Here is a 28,000-nt window from a genome sequence, read left to right as displayed (position 1 = left end):
ACTTTACTATACATAAAAGTGAACTTGACTGCACGTAAAGGGGATTTACGAAAGACTTAACAGGGTAAATTATGTCTTTTTGTGTTTGTGTTGTGCGTAAGTAGCCTAAAACATTCATTTAGTCTTAACCAGATGTCAAGATAGAAGTCTGTCCTGAAAAAAGGGAGGGAAGAAAGGAAACGTTTAGAATAAAATGGAAATAAAAGACATTAAAATGACACTGCAGATTCAGTGAAAGTTGGCAGTGTGAGCACGTAAAGGGATAAAAGTTAATTTTAAGATACAGTTACAGATACCACACAAACACTTTTCATGGATAAATTAATTATGCTGGTTTACTGCTTTCATCCCTTTTAACCTCCATTTAGAAGACAGACTGGAGCATTGGTGTCAGTACGTACAGTAAGTTTTCTTGATCAATATATGAGCAGCTTTGCAAAACAAAATTTGAATTTAGAAGGAGTTTGTGAGAATGGAGGTTAAAAGGGATGATTGATTAAAACTGTACTCTTACTCTTTATGCTCGTTCTGTCTTAATGTTGTGTGTAACTGCTGGAAACAGTGCGATTAAAATCTCCATATATATATATATATATATATATATATATATATAGATTTTAATCTCAAGACAAAACGAGCATAAAGAGTAAATACAGTTTTAATCAACATCCTGAGAAAAATGTTTCAGACCGAGTCGTCATTTTTAGGTCACCAGAGACAAACAGACGAGTTTTATCCCACAGTTACATATCAGGAATTTGAATAAATGCTTCCCAGCTAAAATGACTCACTGCTTCTTTTGAAATACTGAACGCAACATTTATGTTTGTTGTGTTTTGGAATAAAATCCTCAAATAAACGTGTAACTATTTTGCTGCCTTTGCCAGACAGGGCTACCCAAAAAAAAGATTAGAAAAGAAAAGATTAGCCGTGCAGCCAGAAGTTTTTGACAGATGCTTATTAGGGAGGCGCAGTTTGACGCAGTGGTGGAGTAGAGTATTAAATGTAAGCTATTGAAAGTTAAAGTATTGTAACTGAAGATTAAAATATAATTTATGCATTTCATGTCACGCTCAGGGACTACGCAAAAATGTCTCTGAGGGCACTTTGAGCAACTACAATTGATCAGATTATGTGAACACCCACAAGTAATGAACATAGGACGTGAATGTGGCATATTTAAGAGGTATTATTGTGAAAAATGTATCCAGCTTTTGAAGAGCTTGAACCCAAACAAGTTGACTAAAAGTCTGGATATTTTCTGCTGCTTAAATTTTGACAACTTAAAAAATTGGCAAAATTGTCTTGATAATCCCTAAACTGTATGGAAAAAAAACACACTAAATCCTCTAAATCCAAATATTTGAAGCTTATAGCTAGCAGGATACAAAACTGGATTGGATAAAAACAATAGAGTTAGTTAAGATTGTAATGACTACAGCCTCCACAATGTAATTTCTTTGTTGGAAAGCCCCAATCACTGGCACATCAAAATTAAAGCTAAAAAAAGGAACTACACAGTTTCTATGTATCTGGTTTCATTTGTTAGATAGTGCCACGCCCTATCTTGCATTGTTATTGAAAATGAAGAATAATCGCGAAACCCTTCCACCAAGTTTCATGAAAGTTGAGCCAGTAGTTTCTCAGAAATCCTGACGACAACTGAAAACATAACCTCTTTGACAGAGGTAATAATGTGCATGAATGCCCTCAAGTTAGAGTAATGGGTTTTTTTTTGTTCTTCCTACTCTGCCAACACATTACCTTTTTTTTTTTTAACCACTGATTGACTAATTCGGATGGTGCCAGTATTTATTGACAAAACAGTGAAGAATGCCATCTTTTTTTTAAGGCTAACTGCAGCCAAAGACTTATTTAATTCTATTTTTTCTTGTTTTAAAGACTGGACAAAACTATGAGAACTGTCGTATATATACACTTGTATTTAAACTTTTTTTTGTGTAAAAGGTGTCACTGTTGCCTGTCTTAACACTGAAACAGAACGTTGTAGTGAAAGTGCAAAGAAATTGACGATAAGAAGATATATAATCAAAAGAATGTGAGCAGATAAATGCTGGCCTACTGATTGATTTCCATTTGTACCAGTTAAATCACCTGCTAAAATTAAAACAAAAAACACATCAGCATTTCATCAGCGTTCAGTGGAAGCCGTCACTAGCTACAACAAATTTAAAAGCAATTTTTTTTTGGTTGAATGAGAAGGCAATGTGAGAAGTCTTTGTGAGACAAGAAGAAAACAAAAAGACACATTAAAAATATTAAAGGATCCCTTTATCGTGTCAGGATGTGGTGCACACCTGGCAGAATAAAACATAAAGCAGATGTAGTCCAAAGCATCTAAAGTGCAGAGGTTAAAAATGATTTACACCAGACCGGCGCAGCGCATTTAAAACACAGCATAGAGTAACAAAAATACATGTGAACAAAACTGACCAACCAAACATCTGGGGACAGTTCCTCCAGGGAGTGATCTTGTGTCTGTGTTTGTGTGTTACTGAGTCTGTTCCTTTGGGTCAGCTGGTAGCGCCGAGTGTACGTCTGAAATAAACAGCTACAATATATAGAGAGGGACAAATTAAAAGACTTGACTGTTGTCCTTAAAACGGTTAAAAATCCGGATGAAGACACTGGGAATCTGATCCAGAGAGGTCCGGTCTGTAAGATGGGACAGTCTGATGATACAGTGGTAAAGCATTAAGAACAGACATGATGGTCATGTCTCTGTTAGAGAGTCGAGACAGGTAGGTAGGCTGTGTGTGTGCGTGTGTGTTGGGGAGGGGCAGAAGGGTACAGTTGATTGGCTGCTGTGCATCCTCTTTGCTCGTGTTTTTCCTCCCGTCCTCTAAAACAGCTGGATCATGGACTCCCGAGACTTGCCCACACCGATCCACTTGACTGAGGAAACAAGCAGAGGGATGTGTTAACTGGGTCCATGTTGTGCCACCACAGGCCTCGAGTCTGTGTGTCAATCACACAGGTTTACAGGTTGTACAGTTAATCTGCATACACATGCAAAGGAGGCTTAGTCAAGATTTTTCCCCTTACTTTGACTTTTTTTTTGTAAGTTTATGCCAGATTTCCCTGTAGTGTGAGGTGTGTTAACAGTCCAGAAAAGATTAGAACATTTTTTTGCATGGGCCATTCTTTACTTTTAAATAAATTAGAAATAAAAGATGCTACGTCTGTCCTTCTTTTTTCCCCTTCTTTTTTTGATAAAGACATTAAGTGTGCATGAGCATAAATTTTACAAATTTGTCAAAATGTTCAGCCTAGTACACCGACTTATTTAGACTCCTAGAGACAACTTTGGATTTGTTTAGTTTGACTTTTATCTGTTTAATTTTATGTGCAAGTAATTCCTTTAAATATAAGAACACATAATCAAACTGTAATTAAAATTAAACTTCACATGCATACCTGTAAATAGACTTTTAGAAACATGGTTGCATGTTTACATCATTTTTTTTCATTTGAAAACAAATATTCAATCTATAATGACCTGTTCAAATTCCAAATTTAATCTATACAAGTGGTGCAGGCTAATGTAGTTTGCCTTGTCGTCCAGCAGATGGAGCTCTTCAAATGTACCATCACCTTGACCTGTTGCAGCCCTTTTAACTTCATCTCAGTAAATGAAGCTAATAAATTAAAATAAAGGACACATAATCACAACACTGAAGCTTCCAAGAAGAAAGTCTGTGAGTTTGGGTATATTTCTTTAAAAAACAAAACAAATTAAGTAATATAATAGTCACTATTAAAAACAATTGAGTCACTTCCAAGCTGTAGGGAACATTTTTTTTTTTGAATATATATATATATATATATATATATATATATATATATATATTTAAAAAAAAAATTATATTTAAAAAATACATTTTTATCTCTTTTTATTATTTTTATTATATATTTTTTTTATTCTTAACTTATTTATATTGTATTATTTGTCATGTGTTGTTTGTATAACGATTTCTTAAAAATCTAATAAAAATAAAAAATTTAAAAAAGTTTTAGCACTTTGTCTCAGAACAAGGACAAACAAAAATAAATTCTAAATGACTAGACTAAACACCGCAAAAAACAACAACACACACAATATTCTGTACTATAAAGTGCCTAAATTAACACTTAATGTCTGGTGAAAATAATTCAGGCAGTAAGTTTAGTTTGGTTGATGTATGTGCGGCTCGTACCAGGCACTCCCAAATGCTCCTCAATGAAGCGGACATATTTCTGGGCGTTCTCAGGCAGCTCGTCGAAGCTTCTCGCAGCCGATGTGTCGCTGTTCCAGCCCGGCAGCGTCTCATACTGGACCTCCACATTCTGCAACACCTCCTGATTGGCTGGCACAGAATCCATGAGAGGAGGGGGGTCGGGAAGGAGGGGTGGGGGGTGTAATATCACACCATTAGCTTTACAGGAGACCACAGTCAAACAGCTATGACAACAGATCAATATGTTTCTGCCTCGAAATGGAGCGCTCTATAAATAACAGCACAGACAGGAAGGAGAGGGAAAGCTGGAAAAGAGAGGTTAGACACAAAATCTACTGAAGGCAGAGATGCATCAACTCAGTTTTTTTCCATTTGAGATACACTTTTCAGAATGATCTTCTCTATGTCTCTCTTATCTACCTGTGCCTCAGGCAAAAAATGTAGCCAAGGGAACACGGTTTGACAACATTCTCTCAATTTATTTTAATATTTGCACAAGCAACACAGACACACAGACACACACAAACACGCACACACACACGCACACACGCACACGCACACGCACACACACACACACACACACACACACACACACACACACACACACACACACCTGGAAAGTGAGGTATAGATTGGTTGTTGACTTTGTACGCTACGCCCACTTTGATCTCTGCGAACACGTCAAGTATGTCCAGTTTGGTGAGAGCTAAACTGTAGGAACAAAGGGGACAAGAAGATTATAAAACAGCAGCTTATGATCAATCATAATTATAGAAGAAATATTTGTGCTTCATATTTTACATTGCAACTTGCACAATAAACACATTGTGAAGGACTGTGATATTGCACTCAGGGATTTTTTCGATTTAGTTAAAAGTAACATTAGAATACTGCACTTTTAACTACAACTTATACACGTTTTTCTTTTTTAATTCAACAAGCAATTTATAGCTTTTAACAGTACACTGTAAGCAGCAGAAAGGCAGAACTGAATATGATTTAATATCTATTTATTCATCTGAAGTGATATTGTTATTGCAGTAACTAAATGATACCAAATTTACCATATATATCTTTTTTTTTTATATATATTTTTTGCAGCTGTATTATGAATATGACAACAAAAAGAACAAGCCAACATGTGTTCCCTGTAGAGTGTAGCTTCCCACTGTAAAATAAGGAAACAAGATGACAAAAAATACACCTTGTGAAGCTAAAAAAAGAACAAAAAAATATTTTTTGGGGTACATTTTGATGCAAAAGCTGCATGCATCTAATGAAACTGGGCACCTTTAAAAATATTACAATATTTATTACCAAAAAACGTTCACTTTTAGCTCCAGTGATTGGCCACTAAATACTGTCTGCATGAACACTACAGCAAACCTTTGATAGACGCGTATAAAACTTCACAAACACACACATGCACACTTGAACTCACGCGGTGAAACCATTAATCATGTGTGCATATTTGACGAGCACCAGATCCAGCCAACCACATCGCCTCTTCCTGCCCGTGGTCACGCCCACCTCCTTCCCCCGAGTCTGAAGCAGCTCTCCGATCTCCTAAAGACAACGAGAGGAGCACAGACGGTCCATCAGTTTGACGCCGGCTGACCTGCTGACAAGACTTTTTCTAGATGTGTGAAGAACGTCATATCGTTCTAGGAGACTTGAGTGAGAAATGTTCAGCCATTAAAGATCAGGCTACAGGTTAATTCATGAGCAGACAGATTTATTGAGTTAAATTCAATTAACTCAAGCTGGTTTGCTGGTTGCAGTGAAGCAAATCCTCCTCTGGGTGGAGCTGTTTGAAAACAAAGCTTCTTTTCTGCTGTGTACTGTCCAGTCAAGTCAATATTGCACCATGTTTTAACTGCTTTAACTTCAATTTAACTTGGATATTGAGGGTAGGTATAAGTTACTGTGTGTGTGCGCTTACGTTGCTCTGCTCAGAGGGGAAAGCTCCGATGCCCACTCTGGTGGTGTACGCCTTGACGACCCCGTAGACCTCCCCGACATTCTGAGGCGGCATGCCGAGCCCTGTGCACACCCCGCCCACTGTGCAGTTGGACGATGTCACAAATGGGTACGTCCCTGCAATGACAGGAAGGGTAAAGACTGATCACACTTTTCTCTTACGAACAAACATCATGAACAAACATGCAACTCAAAGAAACGTGGGAAGCTTTGTGAAGAGCAGGGGGTCGAGAGTCGAGACAACTAATCCCCCTCAACACCCCATTTCCCCATGTCAGCCTAAGAAATAAGAATTTTAATAAAACAATAAAGTAAAATTTTTTCACCTTGAACCCAGTTTTCGATCTTTTTTTTCTTTTTTTTTTCCGCCTATACAGATGTATCTAAATAAATTAGAATATGATGGAAAATTCCATTTCCAGTAGTTCAAGACAAATAGCCCCAACCAAGTATTAGGTGCATATAGATGGACATACTTTTCAGAGGCCAACATTTCCATATTAAAAATTGGTCTTTTGTAATATTAAACATTTTTGTGACACTGAATTTTAGGTCTTCATTAAATGTAAGCCATAATCATTATAATTAGAAGAAATTAAATAAATTAAGACATGAAATGTGTCATTCTGTGTGCAATGGATCTATATAATGTGTTATTTCCACTTTTTTAATTGAATTACTGACATAAATAAACTTTTCTATGATATTCTAATTTATTGAGATGCACCTGTATGTGTTTAAGTTTTGAGGAATTAGCACAATTAAAATTATGCTGAATTATCTTTTGGCAGTTTCTGTTTTGTAGTGTAACCATGAAAATACAGACAACTATCACTGGGCTATTTGACACTGAAGGAAACTCAAAAATGTCATGATTTAAAAGTGTTAGAAGGTCTGTCTTTTTTCACATTTTAACTGGATTTAATGACTGGTTTATAATGGTAATGATAAAAATCAGAAAGTGTAATTTTCACTGAATTTAAAGTTCAGTAACTAGTTACATGTAACAGCATAATGTTCTGAAATGACAAAATAAATGTACTTCAGTTATAGTTAGGGAGGAAAATATATCAATAAAAAAATAATTAAAATGTTGATGTTTTTGTTAATAAGAATCGTTTCACTCTGCAGAAATGCCTGGACTTTGAAGCTTTATTGCCTAGTTTAACACTTTTTTAGAAAATGTATCAAAAAGTCATTAATTAATAATTAATTAATTATGTCTTCCCCTCTGTCTCCCCCTTCACTCTGTCCTATCAATAAAGCCCAAAAATGGCCAAAAAATATATCTTTAAAAAATAAATAGTTACATAAGTTTTAACACTTTAGAATCATGACTAGAAATTTGTCACCTTTAATATTTCAAAACTAACATGGTTACGACTTTATGAAGATCATTTTTGTTGTTGTATTGTAATCAATTTACTTTAAACCCTTTCTTAAATGACTCAGTGATATATGTGTCACATCCACTGCTGCAGCTCCAACTGGTGACCGTGTTTGTGAGCAAACAACTAATTAACTAAACTCTAAATAATGAGATTTTTATTTAAATTGCCTACAGTGGTGTGTGATTAGAAACATGAGGGACATGAGATGTTTCCAGTCAAGGCTCCATGTTGACATGGCAGTTGGTTTTGGTACGTGTCCTGATGTGGTTGACTAACTAGTCCAGCTTGTCCTCTCTGATTCTTCCTTTAACCACTTAACACCACGCCTCATCTGACAAATGCTTTGAGACATCCTTAATGTTTTTTATGACTAAATCAGCAGGTTTACCTAGCCCTCAAATACCAAGCTGTGAAGGAGTTCACCTTGAAGTTATCTGACCTATCGATGACACTTTAACACATCTGTCTTTAGGTGAGCTGTACTCGAGGACGTCCCTGAGGTGATAACCACTTACAGACGGACGCAAGATATTTAAAAAATGGTGCGCTTTAGACATTGTGCTCCAAGTTTCTACACCTTGATGCTGGAAGCTGCCCACATGCAAACCACCCCGGTGTTCAGAGAGACTGTTGTGTCATCAAAGAAGAACAGGTTCAGCAGCTGGTGTGTCCATCAGCAGTCGTGTGTCCTGTCAAAGTGGCTAAACACTGACGTCCTACATGCTCCCAAAATCCAAACAAGGTTGATAAGACTTTTGCAGACACATAAGCTTTATGTAAACTTGTACAGAGTTATGGTTTGATGCTAATGTGACATTTGCCACATTTTCTAATCTGGGAAAGATATATTTGTCAGAAACAGTGTGAAGGACACTGTGCCCTGATACCAGAGTTATTATTACATGCATGGTGTTTTGATAATAACCAGCGATGAACCTCGGCTGTTGTTTAATCAGCTCAGTGGCGTCAGCGCTCTCAGTAATCACAGGTCTGCTCTGTTTCAGTGACACAAATCCAGAAGATTAGCGCGTCAAGTCTGGGGTGTCATTATCTGAAAGCAAATATACAATTGTAAAGCTTTCAGAAACCTTTTGAGAGCATTTCTGGATTTAACGACTGACTGACAGACTGCTGATACAGATGCCTTCGTGCTCATGCACAGTCAGGTGGCATTAAGTGGTTTAAGTGTGAGCGTGCACGTCAAGCCCGGATGCCAGAGCACGTAGGTAGCAGTTAGTAAACTTACCGTCATCCCTCACAGAATGAGCTCCGAGCAGGCTTTTGTAAAGAGCATCACAAAGCTTAACATCACTGGGTCACTGTGGATGCACTGGACAGTGCTTGGCAATTAAGACATTAATTCTCAGAGAAAAAAAAGGTTAGCGAAAGGACAGTGGCTTATTTTTTAAAAGGATAATTGGAAAATGTACAGAAGTTAAGAGTTCGGCGTGCTTAATTATGGCGCACATGCACGCTGGACATGCATGCACGGCGGTGTACTGACCGAAGTCGATGTCCAGCAGCGCTGCATTGGCTCCTTCCACCAGGATCTTTTTTGGAGGGCCGTGAAGAGCCTCATACATGTAGTGCACGCCATCTCTCACCATTGGCTTGATCCGCTCCACGTAGTCCTAAAAAAACATTTGTGTTACTGCAACAAGGACATAATTGATGTTCCTAGAATTATGCTTTCTTTTTTATATGCATTACCTTTAATTTGACAAGCTCTCCCTCTATGTCGATCTCCAGAGTGGGGTACATTGCCTTGTACTGCTGGGCCAAAACTTTATACCTGGAACAGATTATTTCGATTAGGTTTGATTCGTTTTCAACAGAGCTTCTGGCATTTTGCATCTCGTTACAATGAGATTAGAAACGCAGAAGGCTAAAAAACATTTCTGCCATTTTTCTCTGCAAAATAGATTCATGTCTCCTTATCTACACAATACACACTCGACAAATAATGGAAACATCTATGTTTTGACCAATAGTCCTTGGAGAGCTTCTTTACTGAAATACACAGATATACTTAGACGGAGATTTCATCAAAACCCCAGACGGAAAAATAATCCTCCACTGTTGGCACAGACCTTTCAGAGAACTGAGTGAAGTCAGCCAGCAGGTCACATATCCTGAGACCGCTGCGCGCTGCCTTAGCCGAGTACACCGGACCAATCCCCTTCTTTGTTGTTCCCAGGCTGAGCAAAAGAAAAAATAGAAGAGGCGTTAGCATGTGATCTCATTCTACAACCATTTTTTTCATCCTGTCATTTGCTGAAATGTACAGTGAAACTCTTAACCTTTGGACCCAATAAGTCTTTGATCAACTCATGTGACTGTTTTGGAGTTTAAGAGAAGATCATTTATGGAGAATCATGCAAAATCTGCAGCATAGTGGACATTAGATCTGCCATATCCGATTGAAGAAACTTTCTTACATCACACAAAAAAGGTGCAAATTACATTAGATCAGACAGCTTTTAAACCTTGTTTGACACTTGGTTAGTCACAAAAAGCAGATGTTTAACACTTTCATTGGGCCATTTTCTGCATCTTTAGCAGAGTGTCAGAGACACACTACTCAAATAACACATTAATATAGCTTTGCATTTACATACACTTCTTGTAACTCAGTCTATGAAAAGGAAGGCTAGATTTGCTTATCCTACATGCAAACCTTATAATAGAAAAAGCCAAAAATCACCTTTGGTCACACGCTTGTTGCAACTTATTTAAAAGTGCTCAAAGAAGAAATGCACAATGCATTTAAACTTTAAAATCTGGCAACAAATCCTGAAAGTAAATCTGATTAGACTTTGTCACAGAAAGGATCCCTATATTAAAAACATACAATGCGTCTTTAAAATAAACACAAACAATCAAATCACTCGCTCGTGTCGAATGGCAGTAAAATGAGGAAAAGTACATGCATTCATTTTTCATTGGTAACATGAAGATGCTGATGGAGAAGATGGATGTTTCTATAGATACTAACATGACTGATATTTATTCTGAGTTTGCTGCATGTTTTTAGCATCATAGTGAAACTACAGGAGAGCATGTTTCCTCTTTGTGTTTGTAGTTTAAGAAACCAGAGTTCAGAGTTAAATTCAGGCTAAAAAAAACCTCTCCTGATCAGATTTTGTGACGATGTCCAGCAGCAGCAGAGCTCTCAAGACGTCTGGAGATGCTGGAAATCCACCAGCCTGTCATCTCAATCTGCTGAAAGCTTATAATGACCGTGCCATTTAGGCACTCCGTAGCATTTACACATACAACACACAACACACAACACACACACAGAGTGTTTGGGGCTTTGGCTGCTGAGCTGGTAAAGACAACCCAGCTCTGAACAGGAATACACTGGATCTCTCTTGAGCTTAACATCGTGAACGCTCGGCAGACTCAGCTTAACATTCCTCACATACGTCAGTGTGGTTCACCGCCCGGGCTCATTTATTATTACAATACAACTGTTTTAAAGTGTGGAATAAAACAGCTACTGAATACCTGGATTTACTACTTGTGTCTCCATAAAGACTCTAAAGCTACGCAGCCTAACAGGGAGCTGCTGGTGTGTTCAGACTCTTCGTGTTGAAGCTCTGCAGCTCTGTCACCCTGTTCATAAACTCCACCTGCTGCAGGGCTGTTTCTCTCTCGGTCGTCCTGACCTCTGACCTCTCTGAGGATGACCCCTCCAGGCAGAGCAATGTTTATAGACATGATATGCATGTGTGTCACTACTATTTCTCTACATATGGAAAGGAAAGATAAACTTATGTGCAAATAAATAAATAACATTTCTGTTCCATCTTAGTTAAAAAAAAACATTTAGGATGAACATGTTAACTTATATCTACAATATACAGGTATCTATTTATCTTTATCTATATATTTAGGGCCTGCGAGGTCCCTATTGTATTTCGAATTATTATTCTTTTTTTTATTTTTATTTTTCTCGTACCCAAATGATCGCATTTTTCACTGCCTGCACATACCCCAAAACTCATGAAACTTTGAATATAAGTCACACATGGCGAAAAATGTTATAATCTCTTGTCTTCCTGAATTTCCACCACGAGGTGGCGCTATAATAAAGGAAAGTGCATTTTGGCTAATAACTCCCAAATACTTTATCGCACATTCAAAAACCTTATATCCACGCGTTCACTGAGTTGTACTGAATCTCATGATTTTTCGCCTACCGTTTTTTTCCCCGCAAATTCGCGAAATGTCGCAAACCTACTTTTTCGAACTCCTCCTAGGCAATTTAATCGTTTTGCACCAAACTTTGCTCACAGCATCTATGGACCCTCATGACAAAAAGTTATTAAAAGAATTTTGATAACCCGAAGAATACTTATATTATACTTAATATTGTTATTAAATAACAATTTCCTGCAGGTGGCGCTATTATCAACACAAAACACGAAGTGTTGCATATCTCCACATTGGTGTGTCTGAATGACATGAAACTCAGGTTACTACTTCCCTATGAGCCCTTGAGGCTCTGTGCAAAATTTTGGCCGATGACCACTAGGTGGCGCTCTTTAAATTGAAGTATTTTATATCTCCAAATCGGTTGGTCGGATTAACACCAAACTTGGTATACTTATTGTCAATGCTTTCCTGAGGATAACCCTTTAAAGTTTTATTGATCGGCCCCTAGGTGGCGCTCTGGCGGCAGTTTAATTTAATAAGTGCCACTGTGCCCAGACCATAACACTTAAGGCAATGAAATTCATAGGGGTGGTATAGACTGGCCCCTGTAACGCACACACCCCAACGGCAGCATGCCCCGACAAGCGTGTACTGCTAGGGCCCGTTCAGTACTGCTTGCAGTCCTAGTTCCACATAATATTCAAATAAAACAGGTCATTGTGCTTTTGTTGGTGAAAAAATGCTCTCTGGATTTATTTTGAACCACCAATTGAATCATAAAGTGTGGTGTTTCGTGTAAGTGGTGTCTAATTAAACACAGATGGGACATTGTCATCTTGCCGCAACTAAAAAATTCTGACTATATGACCCCCGTGACTTCTCTTTTTACTATACTTGGAGGAACATGGAATATCATGCACTCTTTTTTATCCCTGACCTGATTTAGCCTGGAGTTCTGTTTAAAAACACAGATGAATATTCGATCATGAGACAAAAGGCGAATGGACGTCCTTGGATGTTCATCTGCATGTTGCCGGTGATTCACAAGATTTGAGATAAATGCAGGAAAAATGAGTCATTGTCTTTGTGTGTGTGTATGCAGCCATATTTAACGCAACAGGTTTCTTACTTCTTGCCTGCTTGCTCTTGTCTCTGCTGTTCCTGAACACCATCGACGGCTTGGTGGAAGTCAAACACTGCAGGGGAGGAAGAGAGGGGACACACACTCTCACACACCTCAGAGAGAGCAGCGCTCACACAAACATTTTTGCAAACACTCACACAAGAGGACTTACCAATATGTGCTCTGTCAGAGATGACCAACCTTGTCTCCCACCCTTTAAGACCTACACACATAAATACATGTTGAGTTTCTGCACATTAAAGCACAGTTTTATTTTGTTACTGTACGTGTTTAAAACAACTCACCTTTTCCTTTGCGTTCGTTTTTTTCTGCTTCTTCAAACAGGCCGGGCAGGTGGATCACGACACCGTTGCCTGAGGTGAAAAAAAAAATGTATTAAGTGCTGTTTAAACCAGAACCACACAGTCTGAAGGTTATGTGCGGAGATACGCCTGGTTCCTATATATTCCTGATGACTTTTCTCATCTACTTGAACTGAATTGATGACCCATTAGTTGTGAAAGAAGAGTGATTTTACTACTTCACTATTTTGTTTAAGGTTCTATACACTATTACACTATATTACATCCCTGCATTCAAAAAGTTAATTAAATAAAATTAAAGAGGTAAAGGATCAAAAAATACTTTAAGTGCTAAAAAATAAAAGTATTCATCATGCAGAATGGCCTATTTCAGTTTTCAGTTTTTTATTTCAACATGTATATCACTAAAAAATAATATAAACGCTTACTCCATTTTTTTTAAGAAGTTGGATTATTTTGGCAAAGTAGAAGAACTTACTTACATAAATGTTTTCGCAAATAAATCTATATATTTATATAAATATATATTATATATAAATATATAGGATCATTATGTTGCCCCACTCTCCTAAAAAAGTACAATATTTGTTTCCACAATGTAGTGCAGTAGAAGTATAAAGTAGGATGATACTTAAGGATTTCACCCCTGCATCTTACACAGCGTTTCATGTAATAAACGGACATGATTGTTATTGTTGCACCTTTCATCATCCATCTGAATACTAATAATAAGTAACATGTAAACCAGAGTTAATCTCTGTCATTGTGAAGCCCAGGTGTTTTACCAACAGCCCAACTGTGATGTTCAGCGGTGTGTTCTGTCAGACAGAGTCGGCCTGTTCACAGGAGTATTCAAACAGCTGGCCCTAATTATCTTTTTAATTGTGCTGCATTAACTGTGGAAAGTAAGGTAATTACTTTAACCAAATTAAATGTAGGAACTGTGGGAAAAGGCTACAAAAATAAATAAACACTCTTTTGTGACATTAAAGGTGGCCGATATAAACCATTTATAGCTGAAGAACAGAAAAGACCTGAACACAGATGTGCTGTCAGCGCTGGAGGCCGTGAATGTGCTTTTACACTCTGGGAGGAGAATGGTGGTGTAATAAATAGCAACAAGTTTCCACTCTGGGACAATGAAACAATTATAAATGATCAATGTTGGTCTGTTCTTCTGTGCAGCCATTTGAAAAATAGGTCTTTGCACTACTCTAAATCTTTCACACTACCAAGAAACAACACTAATACCAAATGTTTAGCTCTTGCTGAGAGACAAATCTAGATTTTTTTTTGCAAAATGACAAGTAGAAGTCAAAATAACTGACTAGAGCTCAAGCTTTAATGCCAGCTGTATATTTAGATTATTTTGTAGTACTTAATTTTAACAAAACACTTGTCAGGATTGGGCGCAGCGCAGCAGTTAGAGGGAGTTTGCATGTTCGCCCTGTGTCAGTATGTCAGTAAGGGTTTTCAGTTGGGAAACAAGCAGGTTAAGTTAATTGGGAAATTTTAATTTGACCGAAGTTCTGACTGCTCTGACAGCTAATTGACAGTCGCAATTGGATATATGAGCAATAGTGTGAAAGGTTCAAGGTTCAAAAGTTCAGGGCACATTGTAAAGAAGAAGTAGTATGTCCAGATTGTTTGCAAACTGTATGCAGCAGTAGAAACTTTGTCAGGGCAGCTGGAGTACGTAAAAAACTGAAAAGAGAAAGTGTTCAATTTGATATGCAGCAAAAAATACAATGGAAATATCAGTTTAAATATGAAAATAAATATCAATTTCTGCAGGAATTTGGTCATAAACTATGGTATTTGACAATTTTTACCTCATGTTGGAGCTAGAGGAAATATCAAAATCATAAGGATTCATCATCTGTGGTACATGAATGACTGAACCAAATTTTATGTCAATCCGTCGAACAGTTGTTGGGATATTTCAGTCTGCCAACTGACAGACCAACACTGCGCCGCGAGCTCTGCTATAAATAACCACACTAAAAAATAACAGCATCATCAAGGAAGAGATGCTAAAACTTTATATTTCCAATTTGGTCTTTATTCAGTGTGAAACAATCCTTTCTGCAGCTGTTAATAGACTGCAGTGAGAGGAAAATGTCAACCGTGAATTACAGAGCGGCATGTTGGTTGTCCATTTAAAATAACCATAACATGTCTACAAAAATTATCAGCACAACCAAGTCGATGCATTTTACAGTTTTGCCTCCAGGAAAAGTCAGTGTAATGAAAATGCTGTGCAAAGTGTGTGCTGCAGGGGTTAATGGTGGCGTTTTGGCAGCTCAGAAAATGCTTCTCCTGATAAAGAGTGGACTTTCTTTAAGTAAGTAAAGAATTTTTTTTTTTTATGGCTGCAATTTAATTAACTTTTTTTGTGATGTTTGGTGGGGCAAGTGCAACATGCCCTGAAACACCATCGACCCAAGTGCACGTCACACTTATAACATGCTGAAAGTCTTTCTGAGTGTTTGAGCCAGCAGAGCAGCTTTAATGTTCAATATATCATAGGAGAAAAAGCATAAACGTGATTAGGAATCGACAGATCTTACAGCTGCACACGTTAAAGTGCCGATGTGCGGACGCTCTGCAGGCCAGAGAGAGAAAGAGTAAGAGAAACCATTAGCTAATGAAGTTACTGCAGATGAGTGGACGTGATGCAGCCGCAGCCTGGCTCTGAGTCAAGCTGATCACGCTAACAGTCGTCAAAATGGAGGCTGCTCCTGCCGGCGATGACGAGCGCCGCAGCTAAGAGGAGTCTTCGATCAATTCATCAGGAAAAAAGCGAGGAGAGATGGCCTTGGAGCGAGAGTCTGTGAGAGCAAATGGTGTGTGTGTGTCTGTGTGTGTAGAGAAGTGTGGATTTAAGGTGTATCTGTGCACATTACGCACCAATAAAGGCGGTGACCTTGGGGTTGATGATGCCGCTTGGGAGGAGATGGAAGTCGTACTCCACAGAGTCGACCACCACTGTGTGTCCTGCGTTGTTGCCGCCCTGCAGAGAAGAAACAGAGAGCGATGAGTAGAGATAGGGCCGGTTATTCCTACAGGCCACCAAGGCGGCTGCCTAGGGCGCCAAATTGGCAGGGGGCGCCACAAGCATACATCTTTGTTTTAACAACATTGATTAACGAAACATTTTTTAAAAAGCATGGGCAATAAAACCCTCATTGAATTAAATGAACATGCCCCAACCCATATTTCGAATGAAAATGTAATATTATATTATATAAAATATGATACGTGCATGGGTGTCGTCACTCGTCATGACGATGCAGTTGCAAGTCACAAAACACTAGAACTAGATCACGCTAACGGTCGTAGAAGGTCAACTACATTTTATTTATTTTCAGTCTTTGCCATTCTTAATTTGATGAAGATCTGTGTTTTCTTATTTATTTATTCGTATTTTCAATTCAGTTGTTGTTGGTAAAGTTCCAAAGTTTCTAAAAATAAAAATGTTCTGAGACCATTACCTTGCTTGTAGTTCATGTATCAAATATTAGTGTACAGCATAATACATATAACATAGTGTACCTATATCAGAATGAATACATGGAATGGATGTGGTTTGGGGGGGGGGGGGGGACCTGTGGCTCTGCTCCTGACCAGAGATAAAAATGGGCCTAACACCCCTCAGCTTCGGTATGAAAGGGCAGACACGGGTTACTACTATTACAGCTCAAGTGTCTTAGTCCTTAGATTTAGTTGACCAATTAGTCGAGCCACAGAAAATGAGTAATTTATCAAAGCAGCGAAAATCAGCATTTTTATATTAGCTGTCAGAACCCAACAAACCCCCTGGAAATGTGACTTTATACCAAGCATAAAGACTGTGACTAACAATTATTTTCAAAATAATTTAATTGGCACATTATTTGCTAAATTTTATCAAATTTTATCAATATCGCCTAGGGCAGCCAATGGGCTAGAACCGGCCCTGAGTAGAGACAAACAGAAATACACACAGAGGACTAATGGAGGCTCTGCAACTTTGTTTGACTGTACTGGAAGGTGGGAGGAATAGTTTGGCGAGTAGCAACAAGCATCATACATTAACCACTGGCCACTGGCTCTAAGTGTTTGTGTGTGTGTGTGTGTGCTGTTGCTTAGAGACTCCTGCTCCCTACCCACTCAGATCTCAAGTGAAGGTCTCACTCCAGAGTAAACTTACTGACAAAGGTGTCAGCAAAGGACAATTAAAAGGGCTTGCTGGTTATATGGATTGAGCGTTATGTAAATAATGCTCTGGTAACTATACCCCAAACCACATTCCTGTATGGACTTGCTGCTCCAAACTTCTGCATCAAGAAACAAACTGAGGGTGGTCGGTAGCGTAGTGGGTTACGCAGGCGCCCCATGTGTAGAGGCTACAGTCCTCGCTGCAGCTGGCCCCGGTTCGAGTCCCGCATCGGACGGCCCTTTACTGCATGTCATTCCCCTCTCTCTGCCCCTGTTTCCTGTCTCTCTTCAACTATCCTGTCCATTAAAGGCACGAAAAAGCCCAAAAAAATACATAAAAAAAAAAAAGAAGAAACAAACTGAAGTCTTCAAACTTTCCACAACAAAGTCGCCATCATGCGCCAACTGAGGACATGCAAAATATGTTGTTTTGTAACCCTCGAACAAGTTACCCTGCCCTGTTTTGGCACGTCAAGTTATAATAAAGCAGTTATAAAACCCAAGGACAAATGAAAGAACATTTCTGTATCACCCCAGATTTTGATGGTTTGACAGTTGATGTTTGGGGTGTGTAATTCTTTGGATTTTGTCAGGCCAGTTGTTGCAAAACTGCCATAACAAGCTCTGCTGTCATTTTGCCTTAGGACATTTAATCTGATTCCGCAATGACAAAAAAATGAAGGAAAGTATTTTAATTATCTTTTTAGTATCGTTATTTTTTGCTCTGCAGCTCACTACCTGAGGTGAACAAACACATCCTGGTCACAGGACTTTACAGTGTAATATTGGCGTCCATTCACATAGAGTGTACATTAAGAGACAGCAGCGGGGAGTGAATTTAAAACAATAATGGCTGCACATTGCACTGTTTCTTGCTGTATGCTGCAAACTCAAGTTGTTCTACATTTTGTCTAACATGATTTGATTAGTCAGTTCACATGGATCCAGCACCTACCAATTTAACGCCTTGTTACTGACTCTGAAGGCGGTACAGAGCCGGGATCACTTGGCACATTACGCCAATGCTTGTAAGAGCACACTCATTTTGTTTATCATTCAAGTTACTTGGCGTTTCCTTTATCCGTTCTTTAAACTCATAATGTAGACTGTAGTTATTTCATAATCGATAATCAATTCTGAAGGCGGCTGATCCCTAGCATGAATAGCAATGTTGCATAAGAGTAAAAAGGAGAATTTCACAGCAGAGTTTCAAGTCATGCTGTTGGAAATCAGCAGAAAAAACCCAAACCAATTTTAGCAGTATCAGAACAGCTGTGAACCACATGTCAGCAGAGCAGAGCTGCACTGGGACAGATAATACAGACAGAGGACTTTTGCATGAAGTCAGATGCTGAAAAACATCTTTCTAAATGGAAGCAGGCGGTCAGGGGGATGTGACGTGAATATTACAGCCTACATCAGGATGTTACACTGTCCTCTGTCAGAGGATACCGGACCGCTTGTTCAAGACCTGATGGTCAACAGAATAGTAACTTTATGTTTTCTGTATCATATTTAAACTCTTGACAAAATTTGAAAATTCTCACCACGTATCCTCTTTCATCTCTACCGTGTGGGACTTATGAACACATTGTTTGTAAGAGTTGTTGTTGCATGAGGACAAATGTCACTTAGCTGGTAAACAAGCAGCTCAAACTGGGTGACAAGTTACATAACTGTGCACATGAATACAAGCAGCGGCTGCTTTTAACTTTTCTTGGCTCACAGACCTGGGAGAGGACCAAATAACATGACCTGACAAGAAGACTACCTTTTATTTAACCAAAACCAACAATATGCTGCATAAATCCTGAATTACTTTCATTAGTCATGTTCCCATTCACACATTTTGACATATTGCAGTAGAAAAGCTGAATGGAAACAAAACTCAAGAAAACCTTCTCAAACGTGCTAAAAAGTTGATGCCTTTTCCCCCTTTGTCGAAAATGTGCTAAATGCAAGTTCTCATGTAGATGATGGCCAAACGTTACTTGCTTTGGTTTGCAGCCTCTGCTTTTTGCTTACTGACAAATACAGCCATAAGTCACCAACTTCTGACGAACTTACACAGATTTTTGGCTCTTTCAACTTACAAGAATGGGATTCATCATTCTAAATAAATCTTATGAGCAAAAAGCAAGAAGATATGGGCGAATGAGGCTCAAAGTTTTCAGCTAATTAAAGACAGTAAACAGTTTTAACAGTGAGGATATGCTTGTAAACAGGCCTGCACATGATTTAGCTCAGCTGACAGCGGACAAAAAAAATGCAAAGGTAAAGCCCAAAAGGAGAACAGCAAGTCCTCGGACGAGAACGTCACATTCTGACCTGCTTTGCTCGTCTCTGCTTTACGTTTCACAGTCAGAAGGAGTTTTACTCTGCAGCTCATGGACTTAACAGATGAAAAATTAATAGAAGGTGGTATAAGCTGTGAAAAGAACGCACAAAAAAACAAAAGTGAGGCAAGAAGGGAGAAAGGAAGGAAAGTATTTTAAGTATCTGTATTTTGTGCTCTACAGCTCACTACCTGAGGTGTACAAACACATCCTGGTCACAGGACGGACCAACGGCGTAGCCTGTGGATGTAAATCTAGCCCAGCATGTGCTTCGACCACATGGGGTTATTCCTGGCCACAGCAGCACCCTGAAGGTGGAGCGGGTGACAGATGCCTCTCCTTTTTAGATACTTTTTTACGATCCATCCCATCCCCCCGCAGAACCCAACTCTGGTTCTCATTCAGTCCTGTGATCGGCTTCTTATTCCCATCACAAGAAACTTTTAATACTCACCAGCTACTGTACTGGGGTTTGTGCAGAGCTATGGTAACTTTGATGCATGTTTGAGATTACAATAAGGGTTTGATTTAGCTGCATGATGTTGGGAAAGATGAGTGCTGTTGGGAAACAATGTCACCTGACACTACCTGACCTCAGTGACTTTAAAGGCACAATAGATGAAGACGATGCTTCAGAAACCCTGATCGTGCATACTGTAATTTCAATATGTTGGTTTATTCTTTCTGTTGTGGCAGAGGCACCTCTCCTCTGTTTTCCCCATTTAATGGGGATTTTTTTCTCACCCAAACTGAGAGAGAATGAGAATAGAGAGGCTGGTTTTAAAGCCCATTAAAGAAAGTTTGTGATTTGTAATATAACGCAATAAAAACAGAATGGACATGACTTTCACAGAAACAAAGTGTGGACAAATAAAAAAACTGAACAGTTTGGTGTGAAATCCAAATGATGAAAGTTTCTCTTTCAGAATACAGCAAAGACTTGAGTTTCACATTGGTGCTCAGGGATCAAGAAGACATGTTACCTGATCTGGACCTGTGCCTCTGCTCCTGACCGGAGATAAAAATGGGCCTAACACCCCTCAGCTTCGGTATGAAAGGGCAGACACGGCTTACTACTATTACAGCTCAAGTGTCTTAGTCCTTAGATTTAGTTGACCAATTAGTCGAGCCACAGAAAATGAGTAATTTATCAAAGCAGCGAAAATCAGCATTTTTATATTAGCCGTCAGAACCCAACAAACCCCCTGGAAATGTGACTTTATACCAAGCATGAAGACTGTGACTAACAATTATTTTCAAAATAATTTAATTGGCACATTATTTGCTACATTTTATCAATAAAAACCAAAACACTCTCAAAAATCAAGTTCTAGAGAAGTTTAAACGAGCAAATGTTTCACACTTTTGCTTTGAAAATAAACCCAAAACTATTGTCCAAACAGGAAAACAATTGCTGATAGATTTTCTGTCGTTTGATGAATTGTTGTAGCCTTATTCACAGCTTTAATGTCGGATGTATTTTTATGATAAAGCACTAATTTGTAAAATAACTACAGTTAACTACAAAATGTTCTTGTGTCAGTCGAGAATATCAGAAACAGGTTTTGTGTATATGCTGTGTCTCCGAGCAGCAGGGTCCCATGGTGAGCACAGAAACCTCCTCCTGAACAAATTCAAGGTTTCAGGTTCAAGCCTCGATGTTTGGAACCACCTGCATTTATTAATTATTGTTTATCAGGAAACTAAAGGTATTTGTGTCATTTCCTGCAGGTATGTTGGTATTTCTGCCAGGCAGAAATGTTTTCATTAACCCTTTTAAGTGTTGAAAGCTCTTCTGCAAACAACATCTATTTACTAAAATGTCCAGTGAAGGTTCACAGCAAACAAGACAATACTCTGTTTGCCAAACCAAACCTTGGTTTCAGTAAACTTCTCTGTAGCAACTGTGTCAAGTGCATTGTACCTGCGTGTGGCGGAGCTGAAATCATATATCACGCTGACAATGTCTCCAGGCAGACAAATACAAAACACACGCTGTAACCATGAGAGTTTCCCCGACAGAAAGAAAATGCAATCGGTTGAACTCGTTTTTTGTCTCAGGTATGTTTCTTATCTCCAAGCAGAGTTGGAGCACAATTATTCCTTTAAGTGCAGTTATTTTTTTCAATAAAGTGCAGACTTAAACCTCAGAAAAACGACTAATATTTTCAGACTATGGCTAGAAAATAATTCAATATTATTATTTAAGTGCACTAATTTTGCTTTGCATTAAACTTTCCCCAGAGCTCATGGCAACATAGTCAAATTGCTGGTTTGCCACAACACAAAGATTTCCAATTGACTATAGCGAAAATATTGACATCTGCACATTTACATTTGAGAAACTGGAACGAGAGAATATTTTGTAGTTTTTAAATGAAAATTACTCAAACGACTGATCGATTATCAAAATATGAAAGCTGCAGAGTATGTAGGTATTATTACATATTGATTTACACTTGTAGAGATCCCTGCACTTAATTACGCAGACGGTGAATTTCTTATGCAGTACTAAATGAAACAAATGTTATCATTTTTGCATGTTTATTATCTCTTCAACAGATAACTCATGAGAAATATTGAGCGTGTTTACTCATCATCAATCAATCATCTTTATCTGTGGCTAGAAATTAGTAACGAACATACCAGTGAAAACAGTGCTTGTTTTAAAATCATCTTCTTATTAGCTGTGAGTTTAATGCAGACAAAGCTTGTGTTAACTTGTTTTGGACTATTTAACCAGTGCAGCCAAGTAGAATTTTTAACTGAGCACATTGGAGCCTTTGAGGAGGCTAATGAGCAAAAATGTGCACCATTTACTTGGTAAAACATGATATGGAAACATGATATTCCACAATAACGACTGCTGACCCTCCTGCCATCAGTCCCCAGAGGTTGTTTTGGTGGCAACACACCCCCTCCACTTACACAACCTGTCTTGTAACTCCAAATGCAACTTCTAGGATCTTTGAGGTTTGAACTGTAAGGAACACCGAGCAAGACTGCTGGCAAAGCTAATTTTATAAAAAGATCAACGTTATCTGCTCCAGCAGTCCTCAACAATCTCTCACACACACACACACACACACACACACACACACACACACACACACACACACAGTAATGTATGGAGGGACGCTGTGCAGGACGGCTGCCAGAAAGCAGTTTATTTTTACACGTCTCCTGCCTCGAGGAAGCCGCGAGACTTCGGGGAATCTTTGTTATGTCAATAGGGACAACTAATAGTGCACAAGCAGTCAAAAAAGATTAGCAAGATTTTCTATTTTATTAAGAAGACTGAGGAGGAGCATAGTGTTAAGTTGGTAGATTATTATTATTATTATTATTATTATAGCTTATATCATATAAGCTTATTGTGGATATGTCGGTATCAGAAGTTAGAGGACATCAGTACATATAAGATAATTTAGGAACCATTTCCATAAGATAGCTTTTTTTCCACCAGAAGAAAATATCCTGCATCGGCTTATATCCATGTCGCAAATTAATGGAGGCGTAAGACAAATGCTACATGGTGGTCTAGTTCGCCTCCCGCCTGTGGCTCTTCTGTGTGGAGTTTGTTCTCTCCGGGTACTCCGGCTTCCTCCCACAGTCCAAAAACATGCACTTAGGTTTAATTGGTGACTCTAAATTGTCCGTAGGTGTGCATTAGAGCATGATTATCTGTATCTATGTCAGCCCTGCGATAGTGTGGCGACCTGTCCAGGGTGTACCCCGCCAATGTCAGCTGGTATCGGCTCCAGCCCCCCACGACCCGAGTGTGGGTAATCGGTTAAGGATAATGAATGAATGAATAAGATAAATGTTTATCTCTCTATGTGGGCACAAAAAGAATATCATCTTATAAATCATCATCAGATTTTCAATTTCTCTCTCTTTTTGAAAAAAAAAGATGTTGATGTTTAAAAAAGTGAATGAGGATTCACCAAAGTCACACTAACAAACAAACCTATAGAAGCAGCAGTCAAGCAGCAACTCCTGTGTTCTGGGAGGTAAAATTATTTTTTTGTCAATGGAGTCTGGTTGCTCTGAAGAGAGCAAAGATAAAAACCTTAGTTACCCCCATGTAAAAAAGGGAAGTCTGACGGCAATGTAAAGTGGTGAAAATAAATATAGTGTATATTTAAAGTGATATTGATTTTTTGGGGGTGGGCCTTTTTAGATGGCTAAAGTTTTGCTGCTGCCCCCATCCAGAGCAGGATATTGCTTTGCTTCCATGTCAGTACTCCTGCCTACGTCTCCAAACTGGGAGCACGCTGACCGCCATCTACTGTTCGTAATAAACAGAGATATGAAGCTCATGCAAGCCCACCTAAACAAAAAAAATCCAACTATCCCTTTAACCAAAAAGAGGCAGACTTTTCAAATCAATATGAAGTGTAAAGTAAATCAAGTTTCAAACTTTTGAAGTTTTACGTGATGTTTTATGGTGCTGACATTAATGGAAACCAGTGGCTTCCTATTGGCCTGAACTGTGTTGTGAGTGCAACAACATTACGACAACATAATTTGTGGTAAAACACGCAAAAACATCCTGTGGCAACATACAGCAAGCTTGTCATTCTGACTTATTCGCCTCAGCCTTTCACGTCAGTATACACAGAGATTCTGCCAACAGAAACCTTGGAGAGCCGCGAGGGTTATATTCAATAAAAATAGGAAGTACTACTAACAGGAAGTACTAACTCATAAAAGTTGTTCACACATGTTGTTGCCCAGATGATATACTGCCAAAACATAAAGTAATTTTGAGTGAAGCAAGGATGACTGAAAGAGTGAATACACTGTAAACACTGATTGCCGGACTTCAGCTTTCATTGGAGTAGATGTGGTTTAAGTATGTGGTCACAGATGAGAGGTTCAGTCCTTTTCAGAACTTTTCAGGAATCTTCCCAGTACACAGTTGGCAAAGAGTCCTAACCATCATGTCAACAAGTCCAGGACCACAACTCATCATATTTCAGAGTCTCTAACCCGCCTGTTTTGCATGAGAAAACTAGAGTATATGCAAATTCAACACAAAGCGGCACAAGTTAAAAAAAATTGCCGAGCCAATGTGGTGAGTGAGTCCAGACAAAGAGTGACTGGAAGGGTCACATGGATGTCACTGAATAAACAGCTGGACAAGATTTAAAAAAAAACAATCATCTGATGCCGAAACAGTGAAGGTGAACTCAGTGTGAGCTGCACAATCACACTCTTTACACACACTCTAACACACAGTGCAAATCCTGATGTTGGTGAGAAAGCAACATCCGTTTGTGCATCCTGACGTAGTTAAGCATATGTTATCAACGCATCATGCATGTTGTCTTGTTTTACAGCATGTCTCCTCCCAGCCTGTCTGAAATGATAAGGTTGTAGTGCGTATGGGCTCCCTTAAAGTAGAGATGTTCCGTTTTTCCCTCCTGATACCGATTCCGATACTTGTGCTGTGGGTAAAAAAAAATATCATACTACACCTGCGTGACTGTGATATGATTATCATTGTGGTAAGGCATGGCTCAGGTTAAACCCTTTATAAAACATGAATAAATACAGCGGATTCAAGCCATTTATTTTTACATTTATTTTTTTAAATAAAACAGTATGAAAAACAGTAGTGCAACAGTAACTTAAATAAATAAAGCGCCACTGTTTTAAGAGCAGCTAAGAAGAACTGTGCGAGAGCTTAACGAACTGAACCAGTAAATAGATTACTAATTTAAAAAATTACGTGGTATCGGATCGGTGCCTGGACTCCAGGACTAGCCGATACCGATGCCAGGATTGTCGGCAGTATCGGAGCAATTTCCGATACTGGTATCGGAATCGGAACAACTCTACCTTAAAGCAGGACAATGTATCAGGGCTGCAACTACTGATTATTACTGATTATTTTCATCAATTAGTTAATCATTTTGTCAATAAATGTTCAGAAAATAGTGAAAAAACGCTCCGAGTCATTACCCCCGAGCCAAAAATGACATTTTATCAAATATTGATTCAGCTGCAGATTATTTTCTCGATTAAACGTTTGGTCTATGAAATGTCAGCAAGTAGTGAAAAATGTTCATCCCAGCTTCTCAAAATGCAAGGTGATATCTGACTGGAAAAGATTGAAAATGCACCATGAAAATGCTTGAATTTTGAGTTTCGAAAAGACATAGGATCCCTGGGTACTACGCTACTTTTTATTTATTATATTTATGTTATATAAGAATGCCATCTTGCACATTTTACTGTATTATATTAACTTATTGTGTATAACAGGCCACCACTGCAAAAGAGAGCTCTCTAATGTTATTATAATGAAAGGATATTTTGGACATGCAACAAAAGTCTGATTTTAATGTAGCTAGTGCAGCCCCCGAGACCACAGAAAAAACAGTATAATGCAAAAACCACAACCTCAGATTGTACAGTAAATATATAACATTAAATCACAGCCTGCAGCCAATATTACTGGAGTATTTTGCTAACTAATTGATTAGCTTTAAGGCACTAACGGTGCCCATAAAAGCCCAGCCTGCAGTGATGCACCTGGTCACTTTAGTTACCCAAAGGTGCATTCAGTCACCTCGTCATGTGCACACGACAGGAGTCGATTCATCACAGACATTAAAGGTGTCTGAGGAGCTAAAAGCAGCTAGCAGGAATTCAAGGTGACATTAGCAAAACACTGACAACAACACACTGAATGAGATGTTGGTTAGCTTGCTAATTATGGTTAGCTTGCTCTGGAAGTGACACCTAACTTGTGTTTTAGCGCCGTTGTGGGGGTTTCCGGTAACTAGCTTAACCGAGGACGCATAACAAGTGAATGCAGCACGGAGTGTGTGTGTGTGTGTGTGTGTGTGTGTGTGAGAGAGAGAGAGAGAGAGAGAGGAGGGGTGACCAACCTGACATCTGCACACCATATCCGCGTCTTGTGCCAGCAGATCCACAACTTTTCCTTTCCCCTCGTCGCCCCACTGAGCTCCGAGCACCACGGACACTCTGTTGCCGACAGCCGGTCTCAGTGCACGTTTGGTCGGGCTGCCGCCGCCGCCGTTCGCGGCCCCGGCGGCTTCCTCCTGACTCCCACTTTCCGACATTTCTGCTGGGTCGCTGGCTGGCTGACTTACACTTGTGCGCCCTTTCGCACCGTGCTGGCTGTACTGCCTGCTGCACCAAAGATAGCTGAGAGCACTGGAGGAGCCTCACTCCACGGCAACGTTAGACGCGAGGAAGTAACACACCTCGCACATGCGTACAAGTGTCTGATGTTACAATTACCATACAAAAACACCCACAGCTACAGCTTTACACCTCATTCAAATAACTAATTGGTAATCCTTATTAAAATTAAATAAAATGATTGTGCCCTGCATATGTAATATTGTAATTTTATGGTTGTATCCGACATAGGTTTGTAAAACCCGAAAGCACGTGAATCATCTTATGTGTTTCTACAATCTCAAAGGACACTCCCACTACTCTGGAGGTGTGTTCAAGGCCCAAAGATGTGTTTTAGTAATTAACATGTTTTAGTATTTAAATGCACTTTTAAATTATATTTCTCTTTGTGCATTTTATTGTTGTTTAATCTTTCAAAGTTTTGTCTTTTGTTTTTCTATCTTTACTCATTGGAGCTTGCATTTTTCTTCTCAATTCATGTTTATTCTACCCCCCCAGTACATACATTCCAGCTTAATTTACTCTTGAATAGACAGGCAACACAAATAAAGTATTGTCAGGGTTTGATGTGGATTAAGTAAAAAAAAAAAAACAACACATGAAAATCAGGTAGATAAGGCAAGACAAACTTTATCAATCCCACATTAGGGGAAAAAAACACTTGTTACAGCAGTTCAAGAGTCAAAAAAGTGATGAATAAAAAAATGAAATATGTTTTTTTTTAAAGCAAGAAAAGATTGAGATTTATAGTATTCACATTTATTTATTTATGTACAAGTAAATAGCATGCAGGTGTACCACATACCACAACATTTACTGGCTGAGCTCATAAATAACACCTGGCTTTAGAAAGGCCTATGCAAATACACATCTTAACAGTAAAACACACACATAATGACACGGTGATACAATCAGAACCACCATAAAGAACCACCTGACTGTTTATTACTGATCTGACTTTAAAAACCTTTTGAGTACGTGGCTCCTGCTGCAGTCGAAACATTTGCATGTCATATCATAAACCACTTTAGATTTCATATTATTGCCCATACAGTAGACCTAGACTGGT

General features: G+C 38.8%; 1 protein-coding gene across 1 annotated transcript; it reads right to left on the bottom strand.

Annotated features, from left to right (window-relative positions):
- On the bottom strand, positions 1-27,195 carry adss2 (adenylosuccinate synthase 2). Its single transcript, XM_059359389.1, has 13 exons — positions 26,655-27,195; positions 16,127-16,229; positions 13,199-13,267; positions 13,066-13,116; positions 12,900-12,966; positions 9,700-9,807; positions 9,320-9,401; positions 9,114-9,240; positions 6,181-6,335; positions 5,680-5,804; positions 4,852-4,949; positions 4,218-4,367; positions 1-2,916 (listed from the first exon to the last, which is right to left on the bottom strand). The coding sequence occupies exons 1-13, from the start codon at positions 26,847-26,849 to the stop codon at positions 2,864-2,866; spliced, it is 1,383 nt and encodes a 460-aa protein (XP_059215372.1). The 5' UTR covers positions 26,850-27,195; the 3' UTR covers positions 1-2,863.
- Between the last annotated feature and the right edge of the window lie 805 nt (positions 27,196-28,000).

Source organism: Centropristis striata, chromosome 20 (assembly GCF_030273125.1).
Source record: "Centropristis striata isolate RG_2023a ecotype Rhode Island chromosome 20, C.striata_1.0, whole genome shotgun sequence".
In the NCBI taxonomy this organism is placed as follows: domain Eukaryota; kingdom Metazoa; phylum Chordata; class Actinopteri; order Perciformes; family Serranidae; genus Centropristis; species Centropristis striata.
This window is presented reverse-complemented; position numbering and strand designations above follow the sequence as displayed.

Coding starts and splice junctions, on each gene's coding strand:
- adss2 (XM_059359389.1), bottom strand. CDS start 26,849: ATGTCGGAAAGTGGGAGTCAGGAGGAAGCCGCCGGGGCCGCGAACGGC. Junction 9,808..12,899: donor CAAGAGCAAGCAGGCAAGAA/GTAAGAAACCTG, acceptor TCTTTTGCTCAG/CCTGGGAACAACAAAGAAGG. Junction 4,368..4,851: donor ATCTATACCTCACTTTCCAG/GTGTGTGTGTGT, acceptor ATTCTGTGCCAG/CCAATCAGGAGGTGTTGCAG.